The sequence below is a fragment of the Sceloporus occidentalis genome, unplaced genomic scaffold (genome assembly GCF_023333645.1).
Source record: "Sceloporus occidentalis isolate IW3139 unplaced genomic scaffold, rSceOcc1.0.p SCAF_110, whole genome shotgun sequence".
Lineage (NCBI taxonomy): Eukaryota > Metazoa > Chordata > Lepidosauria > Squamata > Phrynosomatidae > Sceloporus > Sceloporus occidentalis.
The window spans coordinates 206,445-226,769 of NW_028317090.1; the positions used below are offsets into that span (position 1 = coordinate 206,445).

Below are 20,325 nucleotides of genomic sequence, written 5' to 3' on the forward strand. Positions count from 1 at the left end.
TGATACATAACACAAGGTGGAGGCTATAGTGACTGACTAAGTACTTATGTAAGGGTAACATAGATAGTAAACTAGTAAAGAAATGCTAAACTAACTATATTACTAAACACAGAAAATGAAATAATAGCATTGCTGAGAATAAAAATAGAAACTTACAGGAATCATTATAAGAATACTTGACTACAGACAATGCTATCTAGGAACAAAAGCCTGTTCAGTGGCAGTAACAGCTTCACAGAATGTTGAACAAAAGTAGCAGTTGCTATAGGGCCAAACGCAAAAGTGTACATATACAGTAAGGCATGACCAGGTGGCTCTAGAAGGGCTTAACTGGAGCCAGAACATATACCATATAACATCAACTTTGACATAAAATATATTAAAAATATACCTAATTTCCAAAGGTACGAGGTAGATCTACAAACATTGACTCTAATAGGGCTGCAACAACGATTAGTTGAATTAGACTGACTATAAGACTAAGATCCAGATGCCCCCGCAGTGCTGCAGGGGACCTGGATCCTCCTCTCTGGCAGCCGGTGGACATCTGCAGTCCTAGACTTTAAAGATGAATAACAATAATAATGCTGCATAATAATGTGTAATATTGCCATAAAATACAGAACTTTAAATAATTTCTAATAGGTTATGTGACTTGTAGCTCCTGAATCTACACACCATGCATTCAAAGATGAGGTGCCACTTTTGGATTGAAAAACATAGTTTCATCTGTTTCTTCCTTCACGTTTGTATGCATCTCTGTTAGAAGTGACTGTGGACACTCACTTTATTTCTGTAAAACTTTAACAAATTTCTAACAGTAACACATTCACATGGTCCAAATTTTTTTATTGTGAGAGTAATCTTGCTTCATTCTAGGCTCACTAGATAATGGGTCTAACCTTCTGCTGTGCAGATGTGCATTGAATCCAGGTAGGCTGAAAATGTTAAGAGGTGTTGAGAACCAAACTAAGACACAGAAGGTTAGTTTAATAAGAAGAAGTGAACATTTATTGCATAAAATGTATACATACATTTAAAATTGTGAAAACCTATAATGGGGCAGGATCACCACTTGTGTGTGCAAGACTATGTTCCTGTATAGACTCCATACTCCACCACACAAGTGGTGATCCTGCTGCAATATGGATGAATACTCCCTAACTGTGACAACTTAGATCAGCAGTTTAACACTGGCCTCAACAATAATCAAATCATCATAACATTTTATTTAAGAAAGGAGACTGATTTTATACTGAAATAAGTAAGGTTATCCTGTCTTTTTTTGTATGTGAAAGACATATAAAGTCTAACGGCTAAAGGTTCTGAATCCAACATGAAAAGCAATGGTGAGAGGGGACATACCTATGTGATTCAATTTCAAATACTAATTGGGTCAAATAGGAATTTTGTTAATGAGATTCTGGTATAAACATGCAATTGCATGGATAAACTGGGAAAACCAATACATGCTAAGATCGTGCAAGACCAGCTGAGGCGATCAAAGGCAGGAAATATCAATACATTTGTAAGTGTTGTCAGATGGCTGCCTACCCTGTGCAAAGCCAACCTGGTCATTACCAATTTGCTGTGGCAACAAAACACATCACATCAATTTTCCCGGGTTTGAGTATAATTACATTAGTGGCCTGGAGAGCTTCTTGTGGGAAGCTGCCCTGCTACAAACTGTAGGAAAAACATATTAAGACATGGAGCCAGAATATATTTACATTTCTTATAATATGAATTACTGAAGCCTGAACCTGGTTTATGATGCTTCAGCGGTCTATCACAGCAACAATCTCTTTCTCAAAAAAAGGAGCCATTAATGTCTCCCACTGTTAGGCTGTCAACAGAGAGAACCCAACAGAACTTAAAAAAAATCTTAGTATCTCGACTAGTATGACAAAAATTTTAACCTTTCTGCCAGACCCAGCTAAACCAGGTTCTGTTCTCTTTAACTGGAATTTCAAAAGCCAGCATGGATTTCAGGTCTGCTTTAATAGGAGGGGGCGCTGGCCAGTCTTGCACTCCAATTGTTTCACATAGGGAACCATACACATGGAGCATATGTGCACAAAATCCAAATAAACGACCCCTCTCTGAGGAAGTACAGTGTCAAAACACCTTAAGTATTTTTCAAATAAGTAATGCTCTGAAAGTATATTCATATTTACATTTTTTAATATATTTGTCTTTCTTCTTCAGTCATACTAACCTAAATCTTTTTAATATATATATTAAAATAAAAACAAAACTCTAATGGAGGCTTTTTTGTGTTGTTTAGCACTTTGTTAATAAATAAATTGTTCATGTCTAACTATATATAGATAGATTGATATATATACTATATAGATGGGTAGATAGATAAGTAGAACATTAATAACATTCTACTAGATGCTATCGCCTCTTTTAGCCATTTTATATGAAAGTAAAATGCTAAATATGGAGCAGTCAGCAAGGTTATTCCATTTGTTTCCATAGTAACAGCCCCAAACTTACACCGTTGACTTCCGTCTTCTGTTATCTAAGAGATATTCTTGTTTTTCTGTTTTTTATTCTTCCATGTAGATTTTGACTTCGAAAAGTGAATCTCGGCTGAAACACCTGCTACAGAGAGCACCAGATTACTGTCCACTATCTATGGTAATGTTATTATTTAATTCACGAAAGGAAAATCATTGCGGGTCATTATGTTCAATGCTTGCTTTGTGGGATTATCTCTAAATTGTTCACGACACAGACATCTGTACTTCTATAATAATAAAGTGTTTTTAAGACAAGGTAAGTGTTCTGTACAGGCTGATATTGTAATATCATTAGAATTCTAAGTGGAGATGGTGAAAAAAGGTTAAAACATAGCAGGCGCACAGGGGGCCTTTGATCAGCATAGGTCTGGAAGACATGCACAGGATGGATCTACCCGTGCTTGTGACATGACAGCCTGAAAACAATTATAATTAAGGACCACTTATCCTTAAATATATTCTTAATGCTGTGCAGATCTACTGTCCCCATCATCTTTCTTATTGAAATCTGTCCGTAAAACAAAGCATTACATACTTTTTTTTTCTGTTAGCAGTGCTCTGAGGACAGCCGAGTTCAGACTTCAAAATCACAAGACTATGTATCATTTCCACTGATATGTCTTACTGCCGCCACAAGGAATTTCCTATGTTTATTTCCAGTGTTTATAACACATGGCATTCCTGACTGATGCACAGTCATTTGTAATTTCCAACATTTTTTTGACCCGCCACATCAAAGCCTAGAAACAACATTGCGAAATAGGGTGCAAAGTACGTATAGATATATTTGTATTGTGCAAACCTTTAATTACATCTGATTCAGAACAACAAGAAAAGTTCTTCAAACTTTGTAGATGTAAATTCACACTTTGGAGATACTATTTCTTCTTTCATCTCATGTTGCATCTAACCACAGGATATTAATAACATGAGTACCCTGCCATCGACATGCTGCTATAGTATTTAACTTGTAAGATGTAGTAATAGATTATTTTTGGATCCGTTTTCTGTTTATGGACTGTGATACGCTGGGATCCAGAATATCATTCCTGATATAATTAAAACATTATGTTGGTGTTGAATATTGTTCTGTCTGCTATAGTTTTACACTAGTGGGTGCTCTCTGTAGGGTGGACACAGGGTGGTTTTTAGTAGGGTTAGCTCCAGGGCCATCTATACCTTCCTAAGGGATGACATAAAAATAAGTTGTTGTAAAGGGCTCCTCACCACAAATCATCCATGCTTTGCAACTAGACTTTACTAAATGTTTGATATCATAGAGATTCATGAACGTATATATTTAAGTTATATTAACTGTCTATTAATAATGAACTGCACATATGTTGATGCATTCGAAGTAGTGTCTGCTCAGATAGAGGTAAGCTGTTACGGTATTAACTGCATTGAAGGATATTTTAGCTATTAGCAAAATAATATAATTAAGCATTTCTGTTTACTGTGAACACAAGTCTGTGCAGTGATGAATGATGGCCCACAATCAGGTGGACAAGAAAATTCCATAGAAAAAGTGCTGTGGACAAGTATTTGCCTCTTCACAATTTCTTCTATTTTTGCACATTTTGTTATAGTTAAATGTTTCAGATCACATCCTAGTTTGATATTAGACAAAGTAAACACATGATGCAGATTTCAACTTTCCTTTTTGGTTTGTTTTGTACGTTTAGCTCCAGTGGTCTTTGTTTTGAATGTTGCCGATATATATTTTGACCAAAAACATATCAATTTAAAACTAAAACGTCTTCTGCGTAATTTTTTTCCAGACAGAAATGTGGACCTGCATAAATTCCTCGCTGCCAGGTAAGGTGATGATTACAGCAATCTTCCACGATATCCTCCCAGGCTCTAATAGCTACAATTTTCAATTTATACATGATGTCAAACAAAAAAACAAACTTACTGTTTTCCTACCTTTTTGTTATTCTGGCTAGAACAGACATCCATTTAACCACTTACACAGTGATATAACACAATGTGAATGCTTCCTCTGTAAGCCATGCAACTGTTAGAACACAGCAAGCCACTAACAAAATCATGATCCTTTTGTGATAATAAAAATAAAATGTACCAAGTTCTATAGCGCTTCTTTAATGATATATGTATCGCTTTAATAGCTATTCATTATACAAAACCACGCACCTGACAAGCAAATGCTGATAGTGTCTGAGAGCAATAATAACCTGTGGTTCTTGAAGGATTCGCATCCGAATCTGTAACTTATTATCCTTACATGGCTTTCACGAAAAAAAAAATTACCTCAAATAAACTTCTTGCAATCCATAACACACTCCATTGTTTCTTGGAAAAAAAAGGGTGAGGTTTATGTATCGTGGAGTTTTGGAGACCATACGCCATTTTCAAGGCTAGCAGCAACATGCGGCAACCATCCAGCAACCAGCATTATATACCAATACAATTAAACCAATGGAAAAAAATAAAACAAGAGACCAATCATAGGCACGCTGACCAATACAGTTCTCTATTAACCCCTGCTTGATTTAAAGCCCCAAGTTCTATGATCCAAAATGCTTCTGTTTTCTGTCATTGCCTCTCTGTGACAGGGGTATTGCCTCTATGCAGTATAAAGGTGATTCATCCATTTAGCTGGGCGAGTATTATGAAATTGGGTGCAATGCCCTCTTGGAGAGCCAGCTGTTAAAAGATGTCTTATAAGGTTTTATCTAACACTGGTATATTTGTCATTCTGTGAAATGTTAATTGTGGTGATGCAGAAACCAACGTGATCGATTTATATTCCTGTAGCAAGATATGCCAATGTTTAAGTACAGTATTTGTTTTGCCTCATTGTGGTATCCTTATAATGAAATATGTGTCATCAGAGGTACCAGCTAATCATTATATTAGATTTATGTCTGTCTACTTAACACTATCATGCAAAATAGACCTGAAAACTATCACATGTTTTAAGCTACAGATTTGTTTATCAAGAGCCACTAGTTATTATTTACTTGTCAGGTGAATTGTTTTGTATATATTAATTAATTGCTTCAGGTCGGATTTGGAGCTGCCTCATTTCTAACAAATAAAGGATAAAATATATTGTGGAGTGCATCCGTGAATTTATTCATTAATAGCTATTCGTTAACAATGAAGTCAAAGAGAATGTTGAGGTCCAATGCTTAAGCCATACCAACATGGCAAAAAAAAACTACTCTGGCTATTTGCTTGAGGGCAGGGGCGTAACTAGACGCCTCAGGGCCCGGGTGCGAGAATCTGTTAAGGGCCCCCCCACCCCCTCACCCCCCCCCAAAAAACATGATTTTTACCCAACAATTTTTTTTCAACTAATTCAACAAATTCAATTTACATATTGAATCATATCTGTAAAAAAATCAAAGAAAAAGGGGTGCATGTACAAAGGGCATAATCCAGGGGTGTCCAAGTTTTTTCTGCAGTGGGCCACTTCATCAGAATTGTATACGTGCGCGGGCCGCACTCATTTTTCACTGTGACAAAAAATATGGCCTTTAATAAAATATGCAGATTAAAATAAACTAAAATGACACAAAACCTTTACTCTTCCTCTCACTGATTTCTGGGCCTTGAAAGTTTTGCGACTACAAATTCAGGATTCCCTAGATTTATTCTAGGGATGAACTAAAATGAAAATTCTGGACCAAAACATTCAGGGTTCACTTAGCCAAAACTGAAAATGACCCCCACCTTTAAAAATAATAATAAAAACTCACATGTTTAATAAAAGTAGGTAACACACAATTGGACAAAATTAGCAATATGACTTGGCATGATAGGAGTGTGATTGCTGTTAGCCTAGGCAACCAGTAAATGCTGGAACCTAGGCATGATGGGACTCTGATTGCTGTTAGCAATCACACTCCTATCATGCCAAGTCAGTCAATACACGCTGGTACAGGATGGCTGTAAGTGATGTGCAGACCCCATACAGCTGGCAGCATCAATACACAAGGGGGGCAGCTAGCCAGGTTTCAGCATGTACTGGCTGACTTGGCATGATAGGAGTGTGATTGCTAACAGCAATCACAGTCCCATCATGCCTAGGTTCCAGCACTTACACATCCATCCAGTAAATGCTGGAACCTAGGCATTATGGGACTGTGATTGCTGTTAGCAATCACACTCCTATCATGCCAAGTCAGCCAGTACATGCTGGTACAGGGTGGCTGTAAGTGCAAACCCCATACTGCTGGCATTATCACTACACAAGGGGGGCAGCTGGCCAGGTTTCAGCATGTACTGGCTGACTTGGCATGATAGGAGTGTGATTGCTAACAGCAATCACAGTCCCATCATGCCTAGGTTCCAGCACTTACACATCCATGCTAACACACACACACACACACACACTCATTTATTCATATAATCATTAATTCACAGATTCATTCCCTCAATCACACACACTCATTCAAACACCCTCCCCACCCCCTTACCTGTACTGCAGCTCCCTCGATGCCGCTCACAGACTTCAGCAGGCCTACCTCTGCCTTCTCTGCTAAAGCACAGAGGAAGTAGGATGTCACGTGGACTCCGCTTCCTCTGTGCTGTCCAGAAGACCCTCCCACAAGTAAGTAGCAGGGCTTGATGTGCGGCTCGTGTAAGATCGGTTGCCCTGGCTGCCGATCTTACGCGGGCCGCACCTCGAGGTCTCGCGGGCCGCATTTGGCCCGCGGGCCGCATGTTGGACGCCCCTGCCTTATTTAAAAACAAAAAAAAAACGTAAAACAGATTTCGGGCGGCCCCTTGGCTTTGGCCCCCCTGCCGCCGGGGCCCGGTCGCAGTCGCGACCCCGTAGATCCGCCACTGCTTGAGGGAGAGTACACATTTTAAATGTCTAATGCCTAAGTAATTAACACATTTAATTGAACTTTGTTATGGTAATTGTTGGACATATTTTCAAGATGGGTCATAATATCTTCCTCTATGACACATAATATTAATTATTGAAACGTGTTTGCTAGATTTGTTTTATGCATATGCCAAGTGGGGTTTTTTTTGTAAAAAGCCAATTACGGATATTTGACCTGGATTTGAAAACATTACTTTAATGCATCTAATGCAACTGTACAGCACCTTTTTAGATTTAGTCTATAACACATATTTGCAAAATAATAATAATAATAATTTTTTTAAATATATATATTGGATAAGGATTGTCACAACTGTCTTTTACTATGTATAGTATTAATAGGTATAGTAGAATCAGTTTAATGTGTCCATCTGATCTGGTAACTACCCATAATTGTTTTGCCAATTTTACTCTAAAGGTGCCAGTAAGAAATCAGATGGGTGGGTTGGCCTTGGGTGCTGTGAGCTAGCAATAGCAATGGAATGCCGTCGTGCTTGTAAACAGGTGAGAATCCCATACCATTGATCTACCTTACTCAATAGCAGGGATCAGAGTAATAGATGTATTCCTATAGAACATACATAAGGTATAGAGCTGTATTCAAGAATGTACTGCAGGTTCCGTTTTAACTTACAAAAGAGCAAATTAATTGAATCTAAAATATAAATACATCCAATATTGAAAAGATTTTATTCTAAAATCCACAACAGAAAATATGAAGATAAGGAGAACAAAATTACTTAAGTAGAAACGTTATTTATTTTCTTTTATTATTTGGTCTTGCGTCCACATTTCTAAGATATAAGTACATTTTCTTTAAAAATGTTGTAAAGGTTGCATAAATGAACATGTTTATAACTCAAAAGAACATTAGAAACACCATGCATATTACTGAATCCCAAAGCCCAGATCAGAAATTATTTTTAATTACTTGTATTATGTTTTTTATTTTAGGCGTCCTCAACAAATGATATATCAAAATTTTGCAGGAAACAGTATGAGGTAAGATATTAAAACGTATTATTTTACGTATTATTTTATTAGAATAATTTTTCATTTATATTAACATAAATAATTTCCATGAGGAATTCATATATATATATATATTATATATATTATTTTTTTTACACAAAGTGTAGTGTTACATTGCCATCTAGTGGATCAATGGAAATATTAATTGAAATGGCCTGATCAAGTGATCCTTCTAAAAATTCATTGCTGTTAAGTTTTTTTTATTTTATTAAACTCCATGGCTAAAACTCAGAAAGCTATTATGGATTTTATATTGGGGTCACTAAAAACAATGCATTGTAATCTATGCCTTTAATATTATCAGGTACATTATGGTTTAGATTGGGAATTTATTGCACACATTGACCGTGAAATATGCTCACTAAATTGAACATGCATCTTTATTTTAAAATGGTCATTGAAAAAAAAAAAAATGTAGAAAATAGTTTTTGGTTTTAGCATTCATTCTTCATTTTAAGCAAAAGCCTGGATTTTAAACTTGCCATTAAATCAAGCCTATTTCCTCTGTAATGCTAAATTGTCACAGATTCCAACTACCCAAATTTTCTCACATTATGACATAAACTTCATGTTGTCAGTTCCACTCAAAACACCTCCCCAGCTATGTCCTCTTTTGAGGAAACATACACCTTAAGTTTGATTTGGGAGCCTGAAGCTATTCCGTAGTCATATGGCATTGTAGACCACACAACTCAGAAAACAGAATCCCAAAATCCTAAAATATATAACCCTGTGCTCAGGGCCGGACTGGGACTGAAAAGCAGCCCTGGAAAAATTTGGAGACCAGCCCCATATAGTTTATCTCACGGTCAAGCTCTTATACCCACACGCACCCCTTATACATACCCGCGTCACACTATTCGCCATTCTTTTTATCTCATTATTTGTATTAAAATGCCAGAAAGCAAAAGTGTTAAAAGGCCCTAATAAATTAAATACATTACACATAATGGGATGAAAACATTTGCTACTGCGAACATTTTTAGATGAAAAAGTTCCATTTTATTCAGTGGAACAAAGCACTGATCATATTATTCTTCACGATATTCTGGTAAGAAACTTTTATTTCTTTATTAATTCATGTAGACTATTTTTTTCCATATTTAATAAAAGCTATGATTGAGACATGTTTGGTTTTTATTTCCTTTCATTTGACAACCTACGCCCGAGTTATGCACCTCTGCCCCCAGGCTTGCCACTCTGCCCCCCTGATATGCCTTCTAACCCCCTATATGCCACTCTGCCTCCAGAAATGCCTTATACCCCCTATATGCCACTCTGTCCCATGATATGCCTTCTAACCCCCTAAATGCCACTCTGCCATATAGGGGGTTAAAAGGCATATCATGGGACAGAGTGGCATATAGTGGGTATAAGGCATTCTGGAGGCAGAGTGGCATAAAGGGGGTTAAAAGGCATATCATGGGGCACTCTGCCTCCAGAAAAGCCTTATGCCCCCCTATATGCCACTCTGCCTCCCCGATATGCTTTATACCCTCCTATATGCCACTCTGCCCCATAATATGCCTTTTAATACCCTATATGCCACTCTGCCTCCAGAAATGCCTTTTACTCCCTGTCACTCTGCCTCCAGAAATGCCTTATACCCCCCCATATGCCACTCTGCCTCCCTGATATGCCTCAACACTCCTATATGCCCCTCTGCCCCGTGATATGCCTTTTAACCCCCTTTTTGCCACTCTACCTCCAGATATGCCTTTTGACCCCCTATATGTCACTCTGCATCCAGAAATGCCTCATACCCCTATATGCCACTCTGTCCCATGATATGCCTTCTAACCCCCTATGTGCCACTCTGCCATTTAGGGGGTTAAAAGGCATATCATGGGACAGAGTGGCATATAGGGGGGTATAAGGCATTTCTGGAGGCAGAGTGGCATGAAGGGGGTTAAAAGGCATATCATGGGCCACTCTGCCTCCAGAAAAGCCTTATGCCCCCTATATGCCACTCTGCCTCCCCGATATGCTTTATACCCTCCTATATGCTCCTCTGCCCCATGATATGCCTTTTAACCCCCTTTATGCCACTCTGCCTCCAGATATGCCTTTTGACCCCCTATATGTCACTCTGCATCCAGAAATGCCTTATACCCCTATATGCAACTCTGGCATATAGGGGGTTAAAAGGCATATCATGGGACAGAGTGGCATATAGGGGGGTATAAGGCATTTCTGGAGGCAGGGTGGCATATAGGGGGACACACTTACATACACACACATGCCGATTTTTTTTGTTTTTAACAAATACAAAAAAATATTATACAGTACAAAAAATACATTGGTTTACTGACCTTCTACTTCTCTTGACTTCCGTCCTCTGGTAGCTGCACACTGTTCTCCTCTATGCTGACAGGATGTCACTGACCTGACATCCGGTTCTGCAGCAGTCTGAGTGCGAGGGGGCGGAGCTTTCACCCCTCACGCTGCTCCCATCAATATGCAGCCATCAGACTGCTGGGAATGTAATCTAAACGGCCGATGGGTGCTGATGCCGCCGGCCGGAGCTACTTTAACACTTTTTTTTTATTTATATGGTAAGCTGGATCGGCTTGCCATATAAAGTTAAAAAAAAAGTATTAAAGCAGAGCCGGCCGGCGGCATCAGCACGCATCGGCCGTTTAGATTACATTCCCAGCAGTCTGATGGCCGCATACTGATGGGAGCAGCGTGAGGGGTGAAAGGTCAGTGCGAGGGGGCGGAGCTTTCACCCCTTACGCTGCTCCCATCACTAGACGGCCATCGCACACGCCTGCTGGGTGCTGATGCCGGCCGTCCGCATCAGCAACCAGCGGCCGCTTTGATTAGATTTTGGGCAGCCTGGGGGGCAATTGCCCCCCTGCCCAGCCCGTCCCTGGCGCCTTCAGGGTTAGTCTGCCGGCCGCCCAGCCCACGGACCTGCCGGCCCACCGGGAAATTTCCCGGTATCCCGGTGTGCCAGTCCGGCCCTGCCTGTGCTTTAGGTCATTAAGGCCTTGACTGAATATATAGGGTACTCCTCAGCTGGGGCCCATATTTCAACTGAAGCAAGCAGTCAGGGCATGCGATCACATTACCCCTGTATCGGTGTACTTGACATTTATAGGGGCAATTAGAAGTCGCAGTCTAGCCCCAGGGTTATTGTTTATGCTAGTGACGTGTGCCATGATGCAATGAGCCCTTTGTGGACGAAATGTCTAATCGATCTCACCCGCGTTTTTATTTTTAGAATTAACTTATTTTTGTAATATATTCGTACTGTATCTAATTTGCTAATTGGCTCGTTTTGTTTTAGACTGCACTGATCAGCTGCGTTAACAGAAATGAGAGTAAGTATGCAATATATATATAGTATGCCAAGTAAACTAAAGGTAACTGCTGCTTTCTTGACTACATGAATATAACTGGCAAGGTAACTGCATGACATACTTTCTTACTTTCTGGGATCATATTACTATCCTTCATGAGAAGAATTTACATAATGGACTTTTTAGCTGAAGTTGATATGTTGTATTGCATCAGTGTAACCATGTAAAGGTACATACACCTTGGGGACATCAGAAGTCTTCTGATAGAAAGTGATTCCATCTGAAGATGTGTTGTTTTCTAGATTAGCATTGTGTTGCCTAATTGCGTCTGCTCTGCTTTCAGTGGGATCAGTTTGCTGTAGCTATGCTGGCCGGCACACCAACTGCCGAGAGTACTGCCAGGCCATTTTCCGTACAGATTCATCGCCGGGCCCTTCGCAGATCAAAGCAGTGGAGAATTACTGTGCCTCAATCAGTCCTACACTAGTGCAATGTGTGAACAACTACACGCAGTCATACCCAATGAGAAATCCTGTCGACAGTAAGTTGAATAGAAAAGATAATGTTTACAAGAAACCCTGGCAATAAAAATTTCGTTTATGGGGGGCATATGCCTATTCGGGAAATATATATTATTACTGACTCTTAAATTAGATTTTTTTCCATTCCTTTTTTGAACATAGTTATATCAGTATCATAAATGCTTACAAGGTGTTCTTCATGATCCCATACATTAAATGTGTTAATGAGTGAGTGGGTGTTCATTGATCGGTGCTCAGAGTAGGAAATCCATAACGTTTTGCTTTGGAAAATACTTTCCTACTGATATCTGCAAAGTTTGCTATAATGCTGCACTATACTACTATAAATACTGTGACAGAAAGCAGGTGATGATAATGGAGGGAGTATATATATCCCCTTATATTTTGCAGGGTGGTTACCCACAATAGTTTCTACTAGCCCCTGGGAGATGTCTTGTTAAATAATGGAATTATTAAATGTCTGTTATTTGTGTATTTTGGGTCCCTGTGGGTGGAGCATTTGGAGAGTAGGGCGGGCCAGTGCTCCACTCCACAGTTTATGAGCAGCCGAAGGCCAGCAGGTGGGAATCCAGTCCGGAGATTCACGGTTACTCTCCTAATACTCACCTGTTTCTACTAATTAATGGGAGAGGCAGTTAAATAGCCTCCTGATCTCAGTGCAAGAGAGATCATTTGGCTCCCTGAGAGAGAGAGGGAGAGAGCTGCTGAAATACTGAGTGCTGCCATTATTGCATATACCGTATTTGCTCGATTATAAGACAAGTTTTTTTTCAGAGCAAATGTCCTGAAAAATACCCCTCGTCTTCTAATTGGGGTCGTCTTCTAATCAGATCTCAAATAGAGGTCTGATTATGAGACTAAGATCCAGATCCCCCGCACCGCTGCAGGGGACCTGGATCCTCCTGTCCCCCCCCCCCCATTTAACACCCCCCCACACACACTTACCGGTGCTTCCTGCTGTATTGCCGGGGCAGCGGGTTGACGTCTACGCGATCCGTGTACACAACGTCCGCTGCAGCCAGAAGGAGGTGTGGCTAGCAGCGGGGGTTGTCTGCGTCCATCGCGCATACCTTCCCCGACTGTCAGAGATCAGAGGGGAACTCTGATCTCTGACAGCCGGGGAAGGTATGCGCGACGGACGCAGACAAAGCCCCGCCGCCAACTCCACCTCCTTCCGGCTGCAGCGGAAGGAGACGTCAACCCGCTGCCCCGGCAATACAGCAGGAAATTGCAAGCACCGGTAAGTGTGTGTGTGTGTGGGCGTGTGTTAAATGGGGGCATAGGGCATTTCTGGAATGGCTTATACCCCTATATGCCACTCTGGCACTTAGGGGGTTAAAAGGCATATTATGGGGCAGAGGGGCATATAGGGAGGTATAAGGCATTTCAGGAGGCAGAGTGGCATTAAGGGGGCATTTAATAGAGCACTCTGCCTCCTGAAATGCCTTATACCTCCCTATATGCCACTCTGCCCCATAAAATGCCTTTTAACCCCCTAAATGCCAGAGTGGCATATAGGGGTATAAGGCATTTCTGGAGGCAGAGTGGCACATAGGGGGTCAAAAGGCATACCATGGGGCACAGTGGCATATAGAGGGTGAAAAGGCATATCATGGGCCACAGTGCCATATTGGTGTGGCAAGCCTGGGGGCAGATGTGCGTAACTGGGGGACAGGTTGGAAAATACAAGGAAATAAAAACAAAAAAAATATTTTTCTCAATCATAGCTTTTATTAAAAAAAATAGTTTACATGAATTAACATTTACTGGTAAAACTTTTTTCCTTTAGGGTCGTCTTATATTCAGGCTTTTTCTTTTTTTCCTAAGTTAATATTCAGATTTTGGGGGGTCGTCTTATAATCAGGGTCGTCTTATAATCGAGCAAATACGGTAATTTGTTATTTTGTTTGTTGGAACGGATAAGCCGCCCAACCGCAGTTAGGTTGGAGTACCTTTTATTAGTGTAAGGTTTGTCTTACCAGAAGGAATCCGATATGCAGGACTGGAACACACTTGCTCAAAAACAGAACACACGCAAGGGGCCTGGTGAGGATAACAGGGCACTTGGTGGTGTAACTGTAAGCACGAGTGGTCAGAGGGCAACCGTTTAGCAGACCAGGGTCGGGACGCCAGAGGTAAACGTAGTCGGGTCGGATAGCCAAGGTCAGGATGCCGGAGGTACACGTAGTCGGGTTGGATAGCCAAGGTCAGGATGCCAGAGGTACACGTAGTAGCAGGGAGAGCCAGGGTCAGGAAACCAGAGAAACACAGGAAGCCGTTTAGCAGACCAGGGTCGGATACCGGGAGAACAGGAACAAGATATATATATATATATAGGATACGGGAGGAGCTCACGTAATACGGACAGAACCAGTATAACTGAGCACTGAGGATACTGTGCTCGAGGTTTAAATAGCCCGGGGGGGCGTTCCCCGACGTCCGGGACGTGATCGCGTCCTGCGTCGCCATAGCGACGCAGCGGAATCCAGCCGGCGGTCAGCTTCATGAATATTCATGAAGCGGCCGCGTGCGCGAGCGGCTGCTTCCAGCTCCAGTTTGCGGTGCCGGCGTTTCTGCCGGGGAGGAGAAGAGGACGGCCGGGAGCTGCTTAAGGTAGGTGCCTTACAGGATCCCCCCGCAAGACGCGACCTCCGGGGGCGAGGATGGCCTGGCTTGAGAGGATGCAGTTTATGAAACTTTTGAACACATAATGGAGCATGAACTTGACTTGCCGGTTCCCAGGTCCTTTCTTCTGGGCTATATCCTTTCCATTGTATAAGGTATTCTAGATGCCCTCGACGGATCCTGGAATCTACCACTTTTTGTACCACGTATTCTTCAATCCCGTCGATGACCACTGGTGCAGGAGGAGGAGGTACCCGGTTAGGAAAAGGGTTGGCCACCCAAGGTTTGACCAGCGATACATGGAAAACCGGATGAATCCGACAGGTAGAGGGAAGTTTCAATTGCACTGTCACTGGGTTGATGATTTTCGTGATAGTGTATGGGCCAATGAACTTAGGTCCCAGTTTCTTGGAAGGAATCTGTAGGCGCAAATGACTTGTGGACAGCCAGACTTTGTCGCCACAATGGTAAGTAGGGGGACTGGAACGGTGGCGATCTGCATATGATTTGTAGGCCTTTCTGGCCTTGATTAAGTTTTGCTTCAGGACTTGAAATTGTCTTGTTAGCACGGTGACTCGATCCGAGATCCCGGGAATCGTAGGTTCGGTTGGCAGACCTGGAATCATGATAGGATGGTAACCATAGTTAGCGAAGAATGGAGACATCTTTATAGATCGCTGTGTCTGCGGAAGGGAGAAATTGGAGCCAATCATTCTGAAGGTGCGTGGTGTAACATCTTAAGTAATGCTCTAATATTTGATTTAGACGTTCGGTCTGACCGTTGGTTTGCGGATGAAAGGCCGTGGACAAAGTGGGACGAATGTGCAGCTTGCGGCAGAACACCTTCCAGAAACGAGATGTGAATTGCACTCCACGGTCTGAAGTGATAGTGCGTGGTAATCCATGAAGCCGGAACACTGTATCCAGGAACAAGGTGGCTGTGGTGGAAGCGGAAGGAATGCCAATTGTGGGAATAAAATGTGCCATTTTGGTGAATCTATCGATCACCACCATGATTGTGTCGTGTTTCTTGGAGGGTGGTAGATCGACAATAAAGTCCATAGAAATTTTAGACCAGGGAACCGAAGGAATAGGTAATGGGCGGAGAAGACCCGTTGGTTTTCTACGGAGGGTCTTGGTACGAGCGCAGGTAGTACATGAACGGACAAACGAGGTCACATCTTGGTCTAGCGAAGGCCACCAGAATTGACGTCGAACGAGGTCTGTAGTCTTCTTAATGCCCCCATGTCCAGAGAGGAGAGAATCATGGCATGTTTGTAGAACCTTTAAACGGGCCGGGGTCGGTACAAATATCTTATCACGGTAGTATAATAAGTTTCGGGTACGACGAACCGGAGGATTAGTTCTCGGAACTACGGCTCTGCGGGATAAGGAGCGAATGAAGTCCATGAGAGATGGTTGGTGTGTGAGGAAGAGGCTGGAAGGAAGAATAGTATCCGGTTGAGTCTCGGGACAACTCGATACAGTAGGTAACCGAGACAAGGCGTCTGCTTTGGTATTATGGGATCCAGGGCGATACGTGATATGTAGGTTAAATCTCGTGAAAAAGAGAGCCCACCGAGCCTGTCTGGGGCATAGACGCCGTGCGGAGCGAAGATACTCCAGGTTCCGGTGGTCAGTATATACTGTTACTGGATGTTGAGTCCCTTCTAGCAGATGACGCCAGGTGTCCAGAGCCTGTTTGATGGCCAGTAGTTCTCTGTCCCCCACACTATAGTTCATCTCGGCCGGGGTGAGTTTACGCGAGTAGTAGGCCACAGGATGCAAATTTTGTTTCTCCCCATGTCGTTGGGACAGAACTGCTCCTACCGCTAGATCCGAAGCATCCACCTCCAAATGGAACGGTTCCGCCACCATGGGTTGAATAAGGATGGGAGCAGTGGTGAAGTGTTGTTTGAGAGCGTCGAACGCATTCTGTGCTTCCGGTGTCCAGGCAAAACGGGAGTATTGACGAGTCAACTTGGTGATGGGCGCGATAACATGAGAGAAGTTTCTAATAAATTTGCGATAATAGTTTGCAAAGCCAATAAAACGTTGGACCCCTTTTTTATCAGAAGGTACTGGCCACTCCAAGATAGCTGACACCTTTTTAGGATCCATCTGTAGGTTTCCAGGCGTAATGATGAATCCCAGGAATTCTACCTGATCAGCTTCAAATTGGCATTTTTCCAGCTTAGCATAAAGGTGATGTGTGCGTAGACGGTCGAGAACCCTTTTGACCTGGTCGCGGTGATCAGATAGGTTTGACGAGAATATGAGAATATCGTCCAGATAGACCACCATAAAGACATCCAGATAGTCCCGAAAGACGTCATTTAAAAAATGTTGGAAGGTAGCAGGGGCATTGCAGAGCCCAAAGGGCATGACAAGATATTCGAAATGTCCATATCGACTTCGGAAGGCGGTCTTCCACTCGTCTCCTTTACGTATGCGGACCAAATTATAAGCCCCTCGGAGATCAATCTTGGAAAAGATCCGCGCAGTTTTGAGTCGATCCAGGAGTTCAGGAATAAGAGGTAACGGATATCTGTTTTTAATGGTGATCTTATTTAGTTCCCGATAGTCTACACATGGTCGCAGACTCCCATCTTTCTTTTCTACAAAAAAGATTCCTGCTCCTGCTGGAGAAGTGGAAGGTCGGATGAACCCTTTAGCTATATTTTCTTGGATATAGTCCTTAAGGTGCTGTAATTCAGGTTCTGATAATGGAAATATCCTGCCGAATGGGATGGGAGCGCCAGGGAGGAGATCAATGGGACAGTCATAAGTCCTTTGGGGAGGAAGTGTATCAGCTCCCTTCTTGTCGAAAACATCACGGAACTCTGCATATTGTTTAGGAATACGTGGATCAGGAGGAGGAGGCGAACAATCAGGAAGCAATAGAAGTGTAGGGTGGTCTGTCCGGCATTGATTGCGGCAAAACAGGGATTGGAAGGAGAGGGTCCCCTTGGACCAATCAATTGTGGGATTATGGAGTCTTAGCCAGGGTAGGCCAAGAATTACTGGAAACATGGGTGACGGAATAAGGTCAAAGTTCAAGTATTCCGTATGATTATTCCCCAATAGAGCATGAAGTGGTGATGTTTCGTGTGTAACGGGTCCAGTAGACAGGGGGGACCCGTCGACCACTTGTATATGTATGGGAGCTGGCTTAATTGAAGTTGGTATATGCAGTTGCTTGGCAAAGTCCTGGTCCATGAAGCAACTGCTGGCTCCAGAGTCGATGATAGCAGAAACGGTGGTAGAATTATTGGTCCACTGTAAAAACAAGGAGATGTACAGGTGAGGAGAACCGTCCTTAGGGAAGGAACTTAGGCAAACTTTATCAGGTGCAGGCTTACCCCTGGGAGGGCGTCGCGGACAGGTAGATATCAGATGTCCAGGTTCACCACAGTATAGACACAGATTGTTCCTCCGACGACGGGCCTTCTCGGCTTCTGATAGTGGGCCACGTGCCACTCCAATCTGCATAGGTTCTTCTGGAGGGGGCATGATCGCTGGAAACTGGAGAGGAGGACCAGTAGGAACCGTAGGAGCAGTATGAACCGTAGGAGGGAAGTGGCGTCTCGGGGTAGGAATGGCTGAAGCTGCGCGTTCCAGGCGTCTTTCCCGAAATCTGCGGTCAAGCTGTATGACCAGGTGTATGAGGTCTTCTAAGGAATCAGGAATGCCCACGCGAGCCAGTTCATCCTTCAATCCTTCGGCCAAACCCAGACGGAACTGATCCAACAGTGCTGGTTCGTTCCACTTGCTTTCCATAGCCAAGCTTCGGAATTCGGTCACGTATTCCTCTACTGGCCTCTTCCCTTGTCGTAAAGCACGTATGGCAGCATGAGCAGAGGTAGTGCGAAAAGGATCGTCAAATAAAGTGTCCATAGCGTGACTGAACTCGGTCCATGAGTTCAGGACTGGATTATTGGTGCGCAGTAGATGGTGAGCCCAGATCTGTGGTTCCCCTGATAATAAAGAAATCACAGTTCGTACCTTCACATGATCAGAGGCGTAGGTTCTGGGTTGGAGAGAGAACAGGATTTGGCAGGACGTCATGAAGGTACGATAACTGGCTCTGTCTCCTGAGAAGCGCTCGGGAAGAATAGCCTTGGGTTCAGGAGTAGCAGCAGCAGCAGAGGCCCCCTCCATTGGTGGAAGCGGAGCGGGAGCAGGAGATGGTGCCCCAGGGCCAGGGGGGTTAGTTTGCAGTTCATGAAGCTGGTGCTGCATATGCGCATGGCTGGCTTGGAGGTCCTGGAAGGAGCGAGTAAGTGCAGTAATCTGTCCAGCGATGGCTGCAAGAGCATCAGAAATTCCTGCGGATTCCATGTCGAGGCTCAGTTATTCTGTAAGGTTTGTCTTACCAGAAGGAATCCGATATGCAGGACTGGAACACACTTGCTCAAAAACAGAACACACGCAAGGGGCCTGGTGAGGATAACAGGGCACTTGGTGGTGTAACTGTAAGCACGAGTGGTCAGAGGGCAACCGTTTAGCAGACCAGGGTCGGGACGCCAGAGGTAAACGTAGTCGGGTCGGATAGCCAAGGTCAGGATGCCGGAGGTACACGTAGTCGGGTTGGATAGCCAAGGTCAGGATGCCAGAGGTACACGTAGTAGCAGGGAGAGCCAGGGTCAGGAAACCAGAGAAACACAGGAAGCCGTTTAGCAGACCAGGGTCGGATACCGGGAGAACAGGAACAAGATATATATATATATAGGATACGGGAGGAGCTCACGTAATACGGACAGAACCAGTATAACTGAGCACTGAGGATACTGTGCTCGAGGTTTAAATAGCCCGGGGGGGCGTTCCCCGACGTCCGGGACGTGATCGCGTCCTGCGTCGCCATAGCGACGCAGCGGAATCCAGCCGGCGGTCAGCTTCATGAATATTCATGAAGCGGCCGCGTGCGCGAGCGGCTGCTTCCAGCTCCAGTTTGCGGTGCCGGCGTTTCTGCCGGGGAGGAGAAGAGGACGGCCGGGAGCTGCTTAAGGTAGGTGCCTTACAATTAGTTAGTGCTCACAAGAGTGAGGCTTTTTGTTTTGGTTTATTTCTTTTCTGTTATGCCTGTGGTGATAAAATAAAACAGGCCTTTTATTTTACCCTCCTTGTGTTTGAGCCGTCTCTGCAGCCTGGTAGACTGTGTGTGAGTAAAAATTCACGGACAGAGTACCAAAGTGAAGGGGTATTGTGTCACAATACATACATATAGGCTAGGTTTCCACTTGTTTTTTTTTAGCTAAAAACGCCCATAAAAACGCCAATAGCGCCACCTGGCGTTTTTTTAGTAAAAAAACGCAGCTGCCAGATGTTAGCTGTTCTTCAATAGGAAATCGCAGAATGCCATATCCACTTGGCGTTTTTTTGTTTGGCGTTTTTTCAGTCCTCTTTGGCGTTTTTCTGCTTTTTTGGGC

At 43.0% G+C, this 20,325-nt stretch overlaps 1 protein-coding gene across 1 annotated transcript in view; it reads left to right on the forward strand.

Moving 5' to 3' along the window:
* Window positions 1-20,325, forward strand: part of LOC149283163 (reversion-inducing cysteine-rich protein with Kazal motifs-like) — a 59,114-nt gene that overhangs the window by 17,928 nt on the left and 20,861 nt on the right. The window contains exons 5-10 of the mRNA XM_089497895.1: window positions 2,572-2,646; window positions 4,310-4,346; window positions 7,811-7,896; window positions 8,347-8,394; window positions 11,717-11,750; window positions 12,073-12,270. Of these exons, the coding sequence (XP_089354021.1) occupies window positions 2,572-2,646; window positions 4,310-4,346; window positions 7,811-7,896; window positions 8,347-8,394; window positions 11,717-11,750; window positions 12,073-12,270 (478 nt within the window). The remainder of the gene's footprint in view (window positions 1-2,571; window positions 2,647-4,309; window positions 4,347-7,810; window positions 7,897-8,346; window positions 8,395-11,716; window positions 11,751-12,072; window positions 12,271-20,325) is intronic.